Source organism: Anoplopoma fimbria, chromosome 17, assembly GCF_027596085.1.
Source record: "Anoplopoma fimbria isolate UVic2021 breed Golden Eagle Sablefish chromosome 17, Afim_UVic_2022, whole genome shotgun sequence".
In the NCBI taxonomy this organism is placed as follows: domain Eukaryota; kingdom Metazoa; phylum Chordata; class Actinopteri; order Perciformes; family Anoplopomatidae; genus Anoplopoma; species Anoplopoma fimbria.
This window is the reverse complement of record NC_072465.1, coordinates 6,335,424-6,353,283: the sequence shown is the minus strand read 5'-3', so window position 1 is coordinate 6,353,283 and position 17,860 is coordinate 6,335,424. Positions and strand designations below refer to the sequence as shown.

At 41.2% G+C, this 17,860-nt stretch overlaps 1 protein-coding gene across 9 annotated transcripts; it reads left to right on the top strand.

Moving 5' to 3' along the window:
• Positions 1-416: 416 nt before the first annotated feature.
• Positions 417-17,576, top strand: zmynd8 (zinc finger, MYND-type containing 8). 9 transcript variants are annotated; one of them, XM_054616742.1, is made up of 22 exons: positions 2,799-2,916; positions 5,916-6,032; positions 7,781-7,848; positions 8,108-8,253; positions 10,378-10,599; positions 10,811-10,924; positions 11,351-11,416; positions 11,625-11,717; positions 11,817-11,904; positions 12,230-12,285; positions 12,408-12,485; positions 12,605-12,720; positions 12,804-13,303; positions 13,393-13,527; positions 13,690-13,845; positions 14,003-14,533; positions 14,681-15,196; positions 15,362-15,555; positions 15,908-15,988; positions 16,095-16,173; positions 16,290-16,529; positions 16,724-17,576. In XM_054616742.1, exons 2-22 carry the CDS (start codon positions 5,989-5,991, stop codon positions 16,897-16,899), a joined length of 3,699 nt encoding a protein of 1,232 aa, XP_054472717.1. In that variant the 5' UTR covers positions 2,799-2,916; positions 5,916-5,988; the 3' UTR covers positions 16,900-17,576. The 9 variants fall into 9 exon arrangements, with proteins under 9 accessions (XP_054472722.1, XP_054472719.1, XP_054472724.1 ...); XM_054616740.1 differs by having other exon boundaries at positions 2,800-2,916; positions 15,359-15,555; positions 16,724-17,575; XM_054616741.1 differs by lacking the exon at positions 2,799-2,916 and adding an exon at positions 5,366-5,399 and having other exon boundaries at positions 15,359-15,555; positions 16,724-17,575.
• The last annotated feature ends 284 nt before the right edge of the window (positions 17,577-17,860 follow it).

The following is a 17,860-nucleotide window of genomic DNA, read 5'->3' as shown; positions in this document are numbered from 1 at the left end:
TAAAATGCCCTACGTGGCAACCTGACAGTGTTTCATTGCCTCCAATAAACCACAAGTCAGTAGGTCATAGGCTCGTGTCTAATTCTAAAGCAATGGATGAAGACACCTTCTTGCTTTACATACAACTTCTCGCAGGTTAACTGTATTCCTTCCTCAAAGACAGCTCTGATACATCTAATGACTGTTGGTGAAATGATTTAATAGTGATACTGATAAATTAAGAAAGAGTGCTAGCTAAGAGAGGGGGGGGGGAAATGAAAGTCTGCTTCAAGCACATTGTACATTTATTGTATTCAAAGCCTTGAATGCAAGGCAGAATCAAAGCTTTTCAAGGCCTGACTTGAGCCTGTCAGAGTCCCTCTTGGGCGCCATCTTGGGGACTGCGGGGCTCGTTACCATCCCGGGTCATCGTCTTTAGCTCACGGGGTCATCCATCCATCGTCTGCAGGTAACTCCCACTGGAGACAGACAAAGGTGCCATCAAATATAGCGTAACAACCGGCTAAGCTTGTTTCCATGTGTGGTGCCACCAGAGTTATTGTATTTACGAGTTAAAACATCTCGTTAAATGGACCGTGGGAGTGTTTTCACGAGGCACATGGCAGATACACATGTACCTGTCATTACAAGACAGTTATGCTGGTGTTACCGTTAACTGGCTGAGTGTATACAGCTTCACGAGTATATAAAGTAGCCTTAGATGCAACTTTGTTCCTACTTTATTTTGTCTCTAGTAAATAAGCCTATAGCCACGTTTTTTTTTATCACTTTAGCTTCAATTGAGCTAATTAGCTCCTGTTAGCAGCGGAGAGAGACTGGTCGACGTTAAACATGGCAAATCTATCTGACCTTTATGTGGTTTAACAGTGAAGACATGTGGTATCTGTACTTGGCTGATAACCCACACTGACTTCCCAAGGCCAATTAAAATAGTTTTTTGCTTTTTTAGAGTGATATTATAGATTTAACAGGTAGCTCAAACTGTCAGTGAGTGAATACAGGTTGACTACATTGATCCAGGCTTCACCCACTAAAATCCATCCTACATTGTATACTCCCATGCATTCCCCTCTTTTATCAATCTGTTGGCCCTTTTTGAACTGGTGTTATCTAACAGTGTCCTTGGTGAACTTATTTATGAAGTGGTTGTTGACATGATATCTTTTGAGAGTCTCTGGGTTAGTGTGTACTGAGCTGTTATGACGTTTTGCCACAAGAGGTCACTGCTGTCTTCCTTCCTATAGAAGGAGAGGCCAACTGCACATTGCAGGCAGGTGCCTCTCAACAGACAAATGTTAGAAAAAGCAAAGAATACTTAGCATTATCGTCAAGTGAAACAAACAAGTGAGTTCCAGCATAATATTTTTTTAAACTACAGAGAAGCAATAACAAGTTTCCCCCTAAATATAGTTTACCTAATATATAATGCATCATCTTAATGATTCCTGCTATGACTCATGCCATGAATTAACAACAGCATGATTTATGTCTGCATGAAGTGATAGATAACCTATTCTGCTGTTCAATGTTAGGTAGATGGCTTTACAGTGCACTAATTTGTATCATATTGTAATTACCCAATTCCATTTTAGTCTTGACAAAGAGCACATCGATCCTATCAATGACAGGGACAGTTTTCTGGAGACAAGTAGTTCCCCAAGTGGTTACCAATCAATTATAAGCTTCAAATTTAAGTTTTGATAGATACTTTATCTATCCCCAAGGGGAAATTCTCATGTCACAGCCACAGGATACAAGAACAAACCCCACTGAACAAAGAATAGTTTTAAAAAAACAACAATTAACTAAACACAAGCACTAACACAGAAGATATAAGTAAAACATATGGCCTTTACACATCCATACAGTGTGTATAGCATTTATGTCTGTCTTTTTAGCAAGTCACTAAATCCCTCCCTGCTGCTAGCTGTGTCCGTGCTGACAGCTCTCTGGTTCATGCAGTTTGTGTGTGAGAGCTGCGCACAAGTGTGTAACTTAAGTCACAAGATATATATAACACTGTGAAATTTGAGACTGGATTTTTATCATTAATAGCTAATTGTTAACAAAATGATGGAAGCGAAACCAAAAATCGGATTTGTTGAGAAAATATAGCAACAGCTTTGCTATCGTTTGCCAACATTTCTTCTCAGTCATTGATAATCTTGTTGAATAAAGCCCCGTGGTGGAACAATATATCAGAAACTGAAAGTCACTGTTTCTTTAACAGTATAGCTGTGGCCTATGTGGAAACACCTTGTTAACATGTGACCACACCAGTGCAAGAGCCAGTGTCAGGCAAATCACATGACTGTAATTTAGTCCACATGTTTAACATTCTTGTTAATCCTTTATAGGTCAAAGTAACATAGTATACGTTCGTGTAATGACTGTCTACTGTCTGCTTTTATTTATTTAGCAGTGTGTATCTTGCTTATTGACGGTTGCTTGAATTTGAGGGTGGGAACTAGTGAGGCAGATTCCTCCTTAGGAACACAGCCAAAGGCCTGTTCTTTGTGTGCACATCTGCTGACTACCCCACATAGCTCTACCTAGTTAATAGCAAGATTAGGAAACATTAATAGCTGTATGCAGTCTTCTTGGTATCTCATAGGTGTGCTTAGGCTGACTATTTTGATCCGGGCCTAGCTCCTCTTGCTCTGAGTACTGCGTTATAGCTTGCCTGTGCTAAACAAAAGACAGGCAACCAGGAAATGCACTAGCCAATCAGCAGCTGCCTTACATCTTGTCAGCATGCGTGGCCAGTCTCAGTGTGCCTTATATCGGAGCAGTGAGTCGGACAGCTTGTAGAGCCGTGGCTGTGCTCTGAGCAGGGTGAGGGCTGACAGGGCTGTCCTCCATGTTTTAACAAGCATTGACATATCACACAGAGTTTGTAGCCATGCATCCACAGAGGTAAGCCCTATTTTCATTCTTTTACATACACAACACTGTTGATAGGGCACCAGCCACTGTGTGTGGTCCGTGCCTGAGTAATAATACAGGTTTGCCTGACAGACTGGGGGAGGGGGAAGAGTATTTGCCACCCCAGAGCATAGAAGTGGAGCTTGGAAGGAGAGCATAGCATGGCACAGTACAACATACTGTCTCTGCTAACTGGTTGGCCGTCTGGACACATACCATAGGGGGCCACAGGTCACGCGTAAGGTCATTTTATATTCAAAGGATACTGACTATAACCTGCTCTCTTTTCTCAAGATCAAAATAGGATTGAGTTTTTGTGGCTGCCCCAGGCCTATGCTGTCAAGATTGCAGGCCTGGTGAGGGATCCAGGCAGGATGGGAGAGACAGGGAGCAGTGCAGAGGGGAGTCCCCAGAGGAATTAGCAGATGGTAAACTGACAGCACAGCAAGTTTAATTTAGGCCTCAAACTGGCACGAAAGCAAGGCAGCATTGCACTGTTGTTTGCCAGGCCAACATGGCAATGAAAAACAGACATTAGGGTTATCTACTTGTCTAATTTCCCCACTCTTGACACAAAAGCCACTTCACCTCACCATGAATTCCTTTTTTTTACTGGGTAAATAAAAAAAATGCTTTTAACAGGCCTAAACCTGTAAGCAGCTCACCGGTTTTCTAAAATACCAATTATCTGCAGACTAAATATGCAGAAGCAGCTTATTTATCCCAGGGTTGGAGGAATTGCCTGAGCCTAATGGTGTGCACTGCCTCCCAGTGTTGTTCTCTGCTGCCGAGTGTCAGCCATTTTAGAGAGCTTCCCCTTTCTGTCCCTCTGCTCCAAGCACACTGAGTATTTGTATGTGAGAGAGAAGGAAAGAAGAAGGGAAGGACTTCCTCTGAAAAGGCTCTGCATAGAAACCTCATCTCATCCAGAGAGGCTTGACAGCCTTATTTGAAGTCGACAAGGTTAGATTGAATCTGTTTATATAAATAGATGTTGGTGTTGGTTTTCTGTATGCATGAATCAGACAACATTTTTTCAATTTAGTTCATGATTCTATCTATTTCTTCCACTTTATCAATATTGTTATTTCATTTTTATTGTTTTTTGTAATTTTATTCTTGAACATTTGATATTTTCCAGGTGGAATGTGTGATGTTTATTGTGTCTTTATCAGTGGAGGATGTCTGATAAAGGCTCTGTTTTAAATATATACAGGAGAACTATGGCCTGGATATAATGGCGCACATTATGTTGCTTGTCCAGAGTTCAGGAGCAGGCTGCATTGACTGAAACAGCAAATCCCCCTCCTCAGTGATTTGTGAATGGTGCTTGGTAATTCGGCTAATCCCTTCATTCCACTATGGTGTGAGGATTGGGTTAGACTGACACACATTGCCTTTTCAGTTGGGCGTCTGTCTTTGAAAATATCCACCAGTTGACCTTCTTGGACCTGCGTAGATAATGTAGTTGGCCTTGATGTTTTGGCCTGGATGTGTGTCTGTTTTGAAGGATGGCTTACACTTGTATTGCACTGACTCTGTACCAATGTTGGTACAGTTCTATAATGTTTTAATGAAATTCACACATTTGGTCAAACAGATTTCAGTTCCACAGAAAGAGGGGAAAAATGTATAGCGATGTTCTCAGTTGTTTATTCATGTTTTTGTGAGCTTGCTGTTCGTCACACTTAAATCTCCAGGCAGATATTGATTATGAGACAGTATATGTTAAAGAAGCATTGCAGAGAGAGGAAGGAAGGGAGGGAGGGAAGGAGGGAGGGAGGGTGTTATGCTGTCCATGCTGTCTGGGAGGCCTGTGACATTTGCAGTCCTTTCTTTGTGTCCAGTATTAGGCCCATGCTGCATATCAACATGCTGGGGCACATAATAAGCTGCATGTGGTCTTTTACAGCAGATTCGACTGGTGCCGTGTGTACATGCGGTGTGTGCGGTGTGCACAGTGGTCAGAGTGAGAGAGTGAGACAGTGAGACAGAGAGAGAGAGAGAGAGAGAGAGAGAGTGTTCAAAATGGATGCCACACACATACACTGGCTGAGAGCACAGCGAGGGAGGGAATCTGATCCTCTCCCTGTCAAGAGCTGCATCTTACATGTCTGCTAAAAGGCACACGGCCAGTATATGTCTGCATGGGGTTTAAACAGAGTGACAGAATTGGTTTTCTGGGGTTTTTTAAGCAACAGTGAGGAGCAGTCCTCTCTGCATTGCAGCACTGAGGCTGAGGAGAGCGGGGAGAAGAGAGCCTGTGTGGCACACCGAGCTGAGCACCCAATCAGCCACCTCCGTGTGGTGCTCAAGCCAATCGGCAGCCTGCAGCCGAGGTTAAAGATTGACAATTGCAGGAGAGAGCAGCAGGGAGAGAAGGCCTTCTGGGAAACCTGGACCCATCTTTTCCCTCATCCCCCAACGCCCTCAATAATTGAAAAAGATTAAAGAATAGGCTGAAGAATCTTTATGTGAGTAAGGAAAAAAAAAAAGGTATGCTTGTTGATTTCCTACGGTGAAGCGTGTATGTTGTGGCAATGGTGGGTGTGGAAAGGGTTGTATGTAGGTTACAATAGGCTGTTTGTGTGCTCTGTGGTCTTTGATTTAAAAATGTCGTTGTTAGAATTGTGTAGTATTGATTTTTGTCCTTGTGACTGTCCTTGTCTCTCTCTTTGTCTTCTGTTGCTGTGTTTCCTGCCCTGGACATGACAGGATGTTGCTGGGGTAGATTGTATGAGGCTGTCCAGACAGGTTAGATGAGGAGGCCAGTAAAGCCATTTCACTGCACACTGCTCTCCTGTCTGTCTCTGCAGATGTGCCGTGTTCCTGTCTGATATTTCATCCTTCTTTAGTGATGGATGAGCAGGAGGTGTAGGGGGGGGTTAGTGAACAAGATTACTGAAATGAAAGCAGTATTTTTGTTTTCACTGAATGCCTATGTCTATTCTTCACACAAAACATTCAAATGGTGCTTTCCTCGGGAGTAGGTGAAATGAAAATTGGCAGAATTGATGCCATCTGAACGACGAGGCCAGTGCATCTGCTGTGGCATCAGAGAAAATGGCCATAATAATAGGATCGACATCAGGGCGCCTGCATCCAAGGTGAATCATGTTGAACTGATACTGAGAAAAACCTGTTGGGCAGATTTTTAATAGAATGTGGTTCACAGCTTGTTGTAGGTTGCATTTTCAAGGATGTTTCACTAAAGGACTCGGACTGTGATTGTGCAATCCACTATGATATGCTGTCTGTTATTAGGTCACATGATCAATGAATATTATCTGGTTGCTTAATAACAGCAGGGACCCTCATTTACATGCGTTTCACTTGCTGAATGTCAGAGGGTTCGGACACTGCAGATTCTTTTGTTCTGTGTTGTCATGTTTACTATTTATAGCTCTGTGGTCATGGGAGAAAGTTGCATGCTGTTTTTGAATGGTAAATAACCCTGAACACTGAGCTGCATTTGTTTCAGTATTGGTTATCTTTTAGTTGAGTTTAAAATGTTGTCAACATTTAGAAGTAGTCTGACTGAGTCACCAAGTCACCAAGTTGTAGTTGAATTCTACTTCAGAGCTTAACATTATTATTTGTGTCTCTTAACTGATTGATGTATGGTTGAGTGATAACATTGCTATGTTATCAGTCCTGTCTATGCAGTATAGGGCTGTCAAAATATCAGATTTTACCACACAGTTATTGTGGCCAAAATATTTCACAGTAAAGATAGTATCACTATATCTATAGAAAAATGATAATAATAATGCTATCAGTCAAATTGATCTTTTTGTTTATTGTCCGTTTTGCCTCCCTTTTGGCAAACGAATTACACTCAAAATACGAGTGTAGGGAGGTGCAGAGAGAGTCTGTAACCATAACTGTACAAACTCAGGTGGTGGATAGTTTGCAAAACATTATATGTGTATTTTCTTACATGATGTCAATATTACATTCTTATAATATCATGGTTGTTGCCGATACCCGTCTATCGGAACACTTATAAAACATTACTTGTCTTGCTTAAGGTATTTGGAGACTCTTCATAGTTATTGTCATGCAGCGTAGTTCATTTTATTTTATAATGATTGTTTTGATGGGTTTATTGAAATCATGAGTAGAAAACATTGAAAACAGTGTTTTTGTCAACCGCTCACAGTCAACATTTTTTAGTATTTCACCATCCCAGACAATAAATGCTTGAGGAAAAATGTGATCATTCACGGACACAATCTAGCAGCTCGTTACTGGTGCTAACTTAATTTCTTGACTTAATATTTCTGAGCCTTTGAAACCTATGTCATAAGCACTTTAAGGTCAAGAGACAGATTGTTGGCAAAATTGACCTTTCTCAGTTAGAATAACCCAATTGTAGTAGGATAGGGGAAATTTATTAAGAAGTGGGTGAGCCTGTTTAATAACAAACCTTTGAAAAAATGTATTACAGTCTTAATACTGAAATCTGAGCATTTCCTTGTAGCACACAACTGGAGGTCACTAATGATCAAGATTGTTTGGACTTGTCAGAAACACAGTCAGTTTTGTTTGGTGATATAAAATGCTCACATTTGTAGGAAAGTTAAAACTATTTGAAATTTTGAAACTGGATGATTGTATTGATCATATTGATCAATTTCCTGAATATTTCAATTGGCCTTCAATGGTGGTGTAGCTTCCTAGGCTGATAGACTATGATGTTGGCGCATACCACTAAAGAACGTGTTGTTCTCAAGAACAATTTCCAAAACAACGTTAACTTAATAATAATATCATGAGCAATAGATATGAGAACTCTTCAGCTGTAGGTTGTGTTTGACTGGTAAACCTTCTATGATCCTCTTTTCTGCATCAGTGTGGCAGAGGAAGAGGAGAAAACTGAGATTACAACAGAAGGAATGGAGATCTCAACGCGATCCAAGGGTAAGAACATACAGTACTGAACAGGTTTGTTTGTGAATAGTTTGGCAAAGCTCTGTTTCTATATGCAATAATATGAAAAGTTGTTTTGTTGTGGTTGTCTTTGTTTTTTATGATATAAATCACCATGCTTACTGGCTTCACCCAATGGGGAGGGTGCAGGAAAAAACTGTAGTGTGTCATCTCTGGTATCGTATTCCTGCTTTAAGTAGTGTGCCTTTACAGGTTTGTGTAATCTTTGACCTTTTGTATGCTGTTTCAGACACGGGGTCAACAGAACGGGTGACCCAAAAGCGAAAGATGCCGAGTCCCTCTCATTCATCTAATGGTCACTCCTCTGCTGAAACATCCCCCTGCCCTATAAAAAAGAAGAAGAAACCAGGTGCTGTTAGCAGCAGCAAAGACCAGGTAACGGTCACCAAAGAACAGGATTTAAACCAACCATCACTCCCAACCTGATTGACTGATCGCCTTTTGATACTCAGACTAACACTAGACAACTTTTGAGAGTTGTTCAGCATCAGGAGGTAAAGCTCTAGACATAAAATGTATACGGTTAATGCGGTTGTCTTAAAGGGTCAGTTCAATCAAATCACTAAAACTTATTTAGCTCTTTATGCTATCCCAAATGTGAATAGTTTTGGTTTGATGTCAGCGACTGAGACGTGGTGCCACCATCAACAATGAAACTTTGTGATGCTCACTGCATCCAAAAAGATTAAATTAAAATGTGTTCTTTTCAGTGATTACAACTGAATCATATTAAGTAGCCTACTATGACATATTTAACATTATTTGTTGTCTTCTGGGTTAGTTTTGCCCCGGATGCACCAAATTGACATTAGATTTACAAGTATTTTTTGTTGTTGTTTTTGTTTTGTTCATTTTCTATCCAACAAAAATGTGGAAAACATAGGCTTGAGAATCTTACTCAGGAAAACATTCGCAGCTCTGTATTTTAAGTTTTTATTTTGTCTTACTTTGCAGGACATTATTGCATAGTCTGCTGCTAGTATTCGTTTTCTTTTAATTTGTCTACACTTTCTTATACTGGAAGCGTTTTCTTAGCTTCAGTTGGCAGAGAATATTGCCTTGTTTCAGCAAGATATTTTGAATGCAGTGGGATACCAAATCATGTTAAAATCTGTTTAAAACAATCTACTTTTATATTGTTATTCATAAATCTCTGTAAAAACAAATCTAATATAAAAGCTGTCACATTCAGCCATTCAAATTCAGTGAATGATAATCGTAGGTGCACTGATCCAATCTATAGCATGGCTGTAGGTGCCGGTAAAGCCCATGTGCTATCAGTAATTCATATTCTGTCAATATTTAAAATCCGGGTAGGATCACTGAGCATTCATGCCCTTTGGCAGGGATGCCCTGCTGCTCTACATCAACATACATTAGGCACACAAACACCTGGAAGCTGCATCAGCTGCAAGCTATAACTACACTCTTAACTGTTGGCCTCTCAGCAGCTCCATTGGAGCAGATTTTCAGTTAAATGAATTGAATTTCTTGTAAAAAGGGTGATGTTGTGTATGTAGACAGTTCTTCTGAAATGAGCCCCTTCTACCATAAACCTTCACCAGTGTAGTGTACTAGGGTTTGGTCAAAGCAATAGTGTGTCCTGCTGTATATTGTTTCTAAACAGGCATCAGTGAGACGGTACATTATCTTTTGATAGCCTACTGAGGCAGCAGTATTTTTGTCCATTTTACTAACCTTAATCAGTTGGATTTCTTGGTATTTTATTTGCTGTTTGACATTTGAAAAATAGAAAATATTCTCATGTAATTGAAACACTTTGCACTTTGATACATGTTGTTAAACTCCTGCTGTTGTAAGTCTGAATCGATCAGTAAGGAAATATTGTGATATTGTAACAAAATATTACCCTGTGACCTCTTGTCTGCTCCACTGATATCTAAATATTTAAGTATTTCCGTGCACTATAGCCTATTATCTTGTTATCTAACTGTATTTTACAGTGCTAGTTTGGGATCATCTGCTCATATGAAGTCATATTGTTATTTTACTCTATTATGTGATTGTTCAATAGCACTGGATACTCCTGGTACTAGTAACTTAGTGTGTTTTCTGAGGTCTATAGAATGCTATCGCTGAACCTCTAATTTTAACAAAGCTTTTTTTTGTTGCCAGTTTTTTTGTAAAATTCTCTGCAATCTGAAAAAGTTCATGCTGTGCTTCCTTTGTGTGAAAAGCAGATCAGAAATGCACACTGGGTAAAGGATTGCTAGTATCTTACACTTGACGCATTAAGTTGACCTTTGTAAATGATTAGTAGCAACTGGAACTATCTGAACCCTTGCTAGTTTAATCAAGGCTTTCCACACTGTTTACCGTTCTGCACATTGGTGATGGTTGTGTTGTAAAACCAGATATGGTTGTACATGTGTAACACGTGTGCCTTTTTTTGATGCTGTGCATGTCTGCTTGGCTTCTTTAATCTCTGGCCTGATTTTGACCTTCCCCAACTTTGTCTTTCTTTTGCCTGCATTCCAGTCAGAACTAAGACATGGTCCCTTTTACTATGTGAAGCAGCCAGCACTCACCACAGACCCTGTTGATGTTGTACCGCAGGACGGCAGGAACGACTTCTACTGCTGGCTATGCCACCGCGAGGGCCAGGTGCTCTGCTGTGAGCTCTGCCCCAGGGTGTACCACGCCAAGTGCCTCAAACTACCAGCCGAGCCCGAGGGCGACTGGTTCTGTCCGGAGTGTGAGGTACTCACCCAGGAATATGTACAGTGTAGGATTGTTGTAAACCGTATTTTAAACCCTTTAGTCAAAACCTTTAGTAATATTTGTTTAATTACGGAGGGCCTCTCAGTAAGTTTGGAAGTAAGTGAAAAAAACATGTTGAGATCACATACATTCTGTGCAATTATGGGATAAAAACAAAGTTTTCAACTGTTTTCCTCTTGATGTCTTTCAGAAAATAACAGTTGCTGAGTGTATAGAGACTCAGAGCAAAGCCATGATGATGCTAACTATAGAGCAGCTGTCTTACCTACTAAAGTTTGCCCTTCAGAAGATGAAACAGCCAGGTGTAAGTACTCTGGTCCCTCTGTCTTTCTAGGGAATCTGTGCTACCAAACTGATTATATTGTGTTGTGGCAGACGGTCTAATTACAGATGGGGTACACTGTTTATTCTCATTGCTGCCTTTTCTAATTGTACATTCAGATTTATCAACTAGATATTGGCATGTGCTCTTTTCTGGCCAGTCTTAATTTTTAGATTGCTTTTGCAACCATCATATTCCCATCAGTCGTGCCAGATGTTAAGATCTGCACCCTGAAGATCTGCCAGTCCAGCATGATAAGTTAATGATTTGCATGTTCAAATTGTTTCTAATAACAGAACTAACAATCCTAGTCATTGTGCTAAAATGGGCCTGTCATGGCTGGAAACCATGAAGGTGAACATGCTAGCTGGTGGTGAGGATACAGCTGCCCCTCTCACTCTCTTTCAGGATCATCCCCGCTTGTCATCTCGCTCCCCCCATGCAGCTTCCACGCAGAGAAAGACTTTTAATTGGGTAATCAATTACAACACTAACAAGACCCCATCATGATTTCTTCCTCCACTGGTTTTCCAGCTTATGTTTGAAGCGGCTTTTAGAATTTTTTGATTAGTAGCATGGTTGTAGCATGTATACATGTGTGGTAGAGGGGAAGGTTGTGCAGTAAATTTGGCCTGATAGTTTATTTTCCTTCACTTTCTTCTCTGTCCACTCAATTCTACAGACCGAACCCTTCCAGAAACCTGTCTCTCTTGAACAGCATCCCGATTATGCAGAGTACATTTTTCACCCTATGGATCTTTGCACACTTGAGAAGGTAAACCACAAGCTATCACATATTTGTCTCTGATAGTATGAATGTAGCAATCTTAAAAAGTTTGTCAGTCGGGCACCATCTTTTCTTTTTGCACCGCAGAATATTAAAAAGAAAATGTATGGCTGCACAGAGGCCTTCTTGGCAGATGCAAAATGGATTTTGCACAACTGTATTATATACAATGGAGGTATGTTTTATTGTGTGGGAACGACATTTAAGAATTATCCAGATTGAATCGATGTCATGCTTTTGAAAAAATTGACAAAAGACATGAATAGTCTTATTGATCAATGAAATCAACTGTGTTCCAATGTTGATTGACAGATGTCAGTTAAGTATTTTGTTAGTTTTTAATTAAAGTAGCCTCTGAATGATTAATTTGCATAACAATATTTTGTCAAACGATAACATGCTGTTATTATAAATAATATAACAATAACAATAATATTTGATTATCACCATATCGCGTGTGTATTTAAATAGTTTGACATAAATGCATGTCCTTGTTTCAGGCAATCACAAACTCACGGCTACAGCTAAAGTGATAGTAAAGATCTGTGAACATGAGGTGGGTATGTGGTTTGTGTCAGAAAATACCTTTATATTTGATTTTGATATGTTGAAAACACAAAACACTAGACGTGACATCTGAAACTAAATATCATGTGTCTTCTGATTCTTTAATTACAGATGAATGAGATTGAAGTTTGTCCCGAGTGTTATCTGTCTGCTTGCCAAAAGAGAGACAACTGGTTCTGTGAGCCTTGTGTAAGCTAGTTGAGTAACTTGAAGTTTCTGTTGATGATTTCACCAGATTGTTTACCGTTTTTAGCATATATCACCAATATACAACCACTTAGTTCCAGTGTTTTCCTGTATGTCTGCAGAGTAACCCACACCCTCTAGTGTGGGCCAAACTGAAAGGATTTCCATTCTGGCCTGCTAAAGCTTTGCGGGACAAAGATGGACAAGTGGATGCTCGCTTTTTTGGACAACATGACAGGTATCAGCCCTACCTGCTTCCGTTACTCAGTTACTTTTGGCACATGTCACACTTTGCTCATGATGTGAATCTTTATCCCTCAGGGCTTGGGTGCCTTTAAACAACTGCTACCTCATGTCCAAAGAGATTCCATTCTCTGTGAAGAAGACCAAGAGCATCTTCAACAGCGCCATGCAAGAGATGGAGGTCTATGTGGAGAACATGAAGAAGAAGTTCGGAGTGTTTAACTATGCCCCCTTCAGGACACCATACACTCCTGACAACAACTTCCAGATGCTGCTGGATCCCTCCAACCCATCATCAACGCCGATCAAACCTGAGAAACAGGAGAAGATCAAGCTGAGCTTTGATATGACGGCATCACCCAAGATCTCTTTGGCCAGGACCATGTTGTCCGGGGCCGGAGTGGTAGGGACTACAGCAGGCCGGCGGCTCCCCCTCAGTGATATGCCTCGCTCCCCCATGAGCACCAACTCCTCTGCCCATACTGGTTCGGATGGGGAAACAGAGACAGCGGACAAGTCCCAGACAAAGGCTCCAAACAGCCAGTACAGTACAGGAGAAGAGTCCATGGACTGTACAGGTATTTCACCTGGTGCACTTTAGTGTAGCAACTAGTATGTTGTGCCTAATGGCAGTGGACTTAATTTAACAGCTAATATCTCTTTACAGCATCACCTGCCCATCCTCGACCTTGTCCTGCAGGCAGTTCCTTAGAAAGCCCTAAACCATTCCACTCTCAAGCTCCTGGCGCTCCCAAACAGGAGAAGACACCACCGACAGGAAGCATACTGAACCTCAATCTAGGTAAGTCCTTTATGGTAGTGATGTAAAATACATGAAAGAGTAATAATGACCATTCTCTGTGAGCAAATACACGTCACCAATGGATCGTTTTTACTAGAAATAAAGTATTTCTCTTGTGCAGATATCGCTGTTTGGAACAATTTTTACGTTGTATTCTTCCAGATCGAAGTAAAGCAGAAATGGACCTGAAGGAGCTTAGTGAAACGGTTCAGCAGAAACAAGGAGCCACACCAGTCCTCACCTCTCCAAAAAGACAGATCAAGAGCCGTTTCCAGCTGAACTTGGACAAAACCATCGAGAGTTGCAAGGCACAGTTGGGTAAGTGGAGTATGCATTGAAAAAAAAAACACAATTACAATTTCTCAAATATTTCAGTTGTTGATAGTCAGCAGAATCATTGCCTCAATGGAAAACATCTTAGGATGTGAGAATGTAATGATGTGTGCTATATCCCTCCTTTTACTGTGTTTTGCAGGTATAGATGAGATCTCCGTTGATGTGTACAAAGGTGTGGAACACAGTGACTCAGAGGACTCGGATAAATCTGACTCCAGTGACAGTGAGTATGCCAGTGATGAGGAGCAAAAGACCAAGGATGGTCAGGATGCAGCACCCAGTGATGAGGTCCAGAAGGATTCCACCAAAAGCAAAGCCAAAGACAAACCTTCCCCGAGCCAAGAGGAGGGTAAAGGTGATTCGCACGTGGCCTCCGAGACTACAGCAGGCGACGCCAATGCAGCAGCATCAGATGCTCCAACTAAAAAGCAAATAAGCACAGATTGTGAAAAAGAGAGCCCAGAGAAAACCAAAGCACCTCCAGCATCACCTAGTCTCAGGGAAAAGGCTACGGTGAAAGAAGCGGCAAAGCAGCCTGTGCCAGTGGAGGACTCTGACTCAGAGAGAGAGCTGGTTATTGACCTTGGAGAGGAACAAGGAGGCAAGGACAGGAAGAGGAGCAGGAAAGACAAAATGACTGTTAAAGAGTCTTCTGCTGGTAAAACTGAAGGTGAGACTTTTTTGTGTTAGTCCCACAAGATAATAATCAAACACACACATAACGTAATGTTGATTTTTTTTTTTTTATTTTTTATGAGTGGGAATATCACCAACTTGGTACAGGCGAAACTGGTAAATAATGTACTTTCTCTTGTAGGGAAAGCCCTGACCCCATCGACACTACCGTCTCAAAACAGTACAGCTCCATCCACTCCCTCCAGCGCTTCCACACAGTCCCCCATGGCCATTCCTGTCACCATGGTCTCCTTCACTACTCCCTCACCCGCAACCATAAGCCTCGCAAACGTGTCCAGTGCCACCGCAACACCCCCCTCTTCCTCCTCCTCAGCTTCCAACACCCCAGCTTTGAAGAAACAGCGTCCTCTGCTGCCCAGAGAGACGGTGCCGGTGGTGCAGAGAGCTGTGGTGTGGAATCCCTCTGCCAAGTTTCAGACCTCCTCTCAGAAGTGGCACATGCAGAAGGTGCAGCGTCAGCAACAGAACCAGCAACCTGCGGCAACCACGCCGGAGCAGGCGTCGTCGCCCAGGCAAGGCCAGACTCAAGTGCTGACCCAGACACAGGCCACTGGGAACGGATCGACAGCAGTGTCTTCATCTTCAGCACAGCAGTCTTCTCAGAGCACACGCTATCAGACCAGACAGGCTGTTAAAGGTATATAACAAGTATTCAAGTATGACTTAACACAATGTGTGGGCCAGTATATGTCAAAATTCCTCCATGTATAGTGATAAGAAAATATTACAATTTACACTCTATGATCAAATAATCAGTTTTTCGATAATGTTTCTGATTAATAGTGTTTTCTAATTCCAGCAGTTCAACAAAAAGACACTCCACTCAGCACATCAACGTCTGCTGTCACACTGGTATCCAGTAGCCCATCTTCTGTTGCCATGGTGGCGACATCAAGTTTAGGCACAGCTGCTACGTCTTCACCCATGGCAACCGACCTGTATATCCCCACCGCCTCAGCGGATGTAGCTGCAGACATTGCCAAATACACAAATAAAGTTAGTATAAATGTCTGTTAACATTTGCTTTGTAAGTGCCAATTTCACTGGACTTCAGCACTGACTGATCATTCTCTGGCCAAATAACTTTGATGAAAACAAGCCCTGAGAGAAGTTGGTGTATCTCTCTTGGGGTGAAATGTACAAATCACAGGTGTCTATAAATAACTGTGATTCTGTTCTTACCAGTTATGGTTGCTTTCAAACTGCATATTTTACATACAATTAAATATCTAAAACTTGAAGATGACGAGTGAAAGAAACCAGATCAGTGTTGGTAGTTCACATGTCAATTGGACATCAATAAAATACTTTTTTCTTAAATCTGAATATTATGTTCTTCTCTTTTCAGATAATGGATGCAATCAAAGGTACAATGACTGAAATCTACAATGACCTCTCTAAGAGTACTTCAGGCAATACAATAGCAGAGGTATGTGTTTGCTTTTGGCCCTGTAGAGACGAAATACTATTCAGATCATAATAGTGGCTTTGCATGTGACCCTTTACATAACCTAACCCATGGGTTTTTAATTCAGATAAGACGACTGAGAATCGAAATAGAGAAATTACAGTGGCTCCATCAACAAGAGCTGTCAGAAATGAAGCACAATCTTGGTGAGAACTTCGCCCATCAGCAAAAATACTATGCAAGTGGTCTTCATCCCCCCAAAACCGTGTAATGAGTTTCACTGTTCACGTGTTTGACCATGTTTATGTGTGCTTCAATGTAGAGCTGACAATGGCAGAGATGAGGCAAAGTCTGGAGCAGGAGAGAGAGAGGTTGGTGACTGAGGTGAAGAAACAGATGGAGCTGGAGAAGCAGCAAGCAGTGGATGAGACAAAGAAGAAGCAGTGGTGTGCTAACTGCAGGAAAGAGGCCATCTTCTACTGCTGCTGGAACACCAGCTACTGTGATTACCCGTGTCAGCAGGCCCACTGGCCAGAACACATGAAGTCCTGCACTCAGTCAGGTAAAGGCACGTGCTAGCATAAGCATGCTGTCGATGACATTCACACAAGCTAGGGTTATCTGTTTTCTATTCTTACGGCAGCTCGTAACCCTGCAAGTCTCCAGTCCTTTGCTTGCCTGCATAATCACCACCCACATGACACCTGACATTTTCACAGATGTGATGTATATTTTTCACTTCTGTTCTGTTTGTAGCAACAGCCCCACAGCAAGAGCCTGAGGCTGAGTCGACAGCAGACCCCCCAAACAAAGGTTTAGGGCAGACTAGCGGGGGCCCGAACTCTCTGAGAGACGCGCCGGCCTCTGCACCACCAGACAAAGACTGTGACATGGAGAAGAGCACTGACAACGTTGCTGTCACTTTGTCCTGAACAAGTTTACAGTACTTGAAAATGTAAATGTGTATAGATTTTTATTTCACTATAAGGATATGTCCATGTAAATCGTTCTGTTCAAGCAGCTTTTAAGGGAGCAATCTAAATTATTTTTATTTATATATATATTTTGTTGCCTTTCAGGGCTAACATACTGCCCCCAGTGCACAGTGGTCCTTACATTTTAAATGTGGAATCAAGACTGACAGCATATAGTTAGTAACCACTAGAGGGGGCAGTTTAAAAAGTGTATACTGCATATTCACAAACTGCTTTGCAGTCTATAGAGAGCTACCAGTATAAAGATCTTAAAAGCATGCCTGAGTGTCTCAAAACATACAGCTAGTGTAAAAGGACAACAGTTAAACAGTTTAAGACTGCAAAAATGTAACCCATGCTAATGGACCACTCAGATTTAGATTAGACTGTTGACAGAAATGTCTGTAAATTCCTTATTTTGTATTCTATGTTAATTTATTTGTTATTCTATTGTTGCCTGCTGTATACTGCAAAGAAAATAACAAATACAAACATTTTAAACAAGTTGTTTCTATGGTTACACTGTGGTCTAATTAGTTACGAAGCAGTCTCCGTAAATTAGCAGAGTCTCAACTATAGGTTTTGTAGGTGAGTTGGTTTTAACCAGAGAGCTTCATTTCTGAAACTCAAGATCAGATGATACATCATGAATCTTGAGTCATTTTAAGTTTGATATTATATTGTCTCAGAGGAACTTGTTTATGTGTTGGAATTATTTTGGTATATGTAGATTTCATTTGACTATGTATTGCCTCCTTCACGCTGACTGTATTCTTATGTATGGTCAAATTCCTGAGGAGGAGTTTAATCAGGACATTAAATACTGACTTTTAAGAGGTCCAACTACAGCAGCTCTGTATGAAATATCAGAAGCAAAGCCACAGATAGAAGTTAGGAATTCTGACTTTTGTGAATTTGG

Coding starts and splice junctions, on each gene's coding strand:
- zmynd8 (XM_054616740.1), top strand. CDS start 5,989: ATGGCCATAATAATAGGATCGACATCAGGGCGCCTGCATCCAAG. Junction 13,528..13,689: donor CATACTGAACCTCAATCTAG/GTAAGTCCTTTA, acceptor GTATTCTTCCAG/ATCGAAGTAAAGCAGAAATG. Junction 16,174..16,289: donor AGAAATGAAGCACAATCTTG/GTGAGAACTTCG, acceptor GCTTCAATGTAG/AGCTGACAATGGCAGAGATG.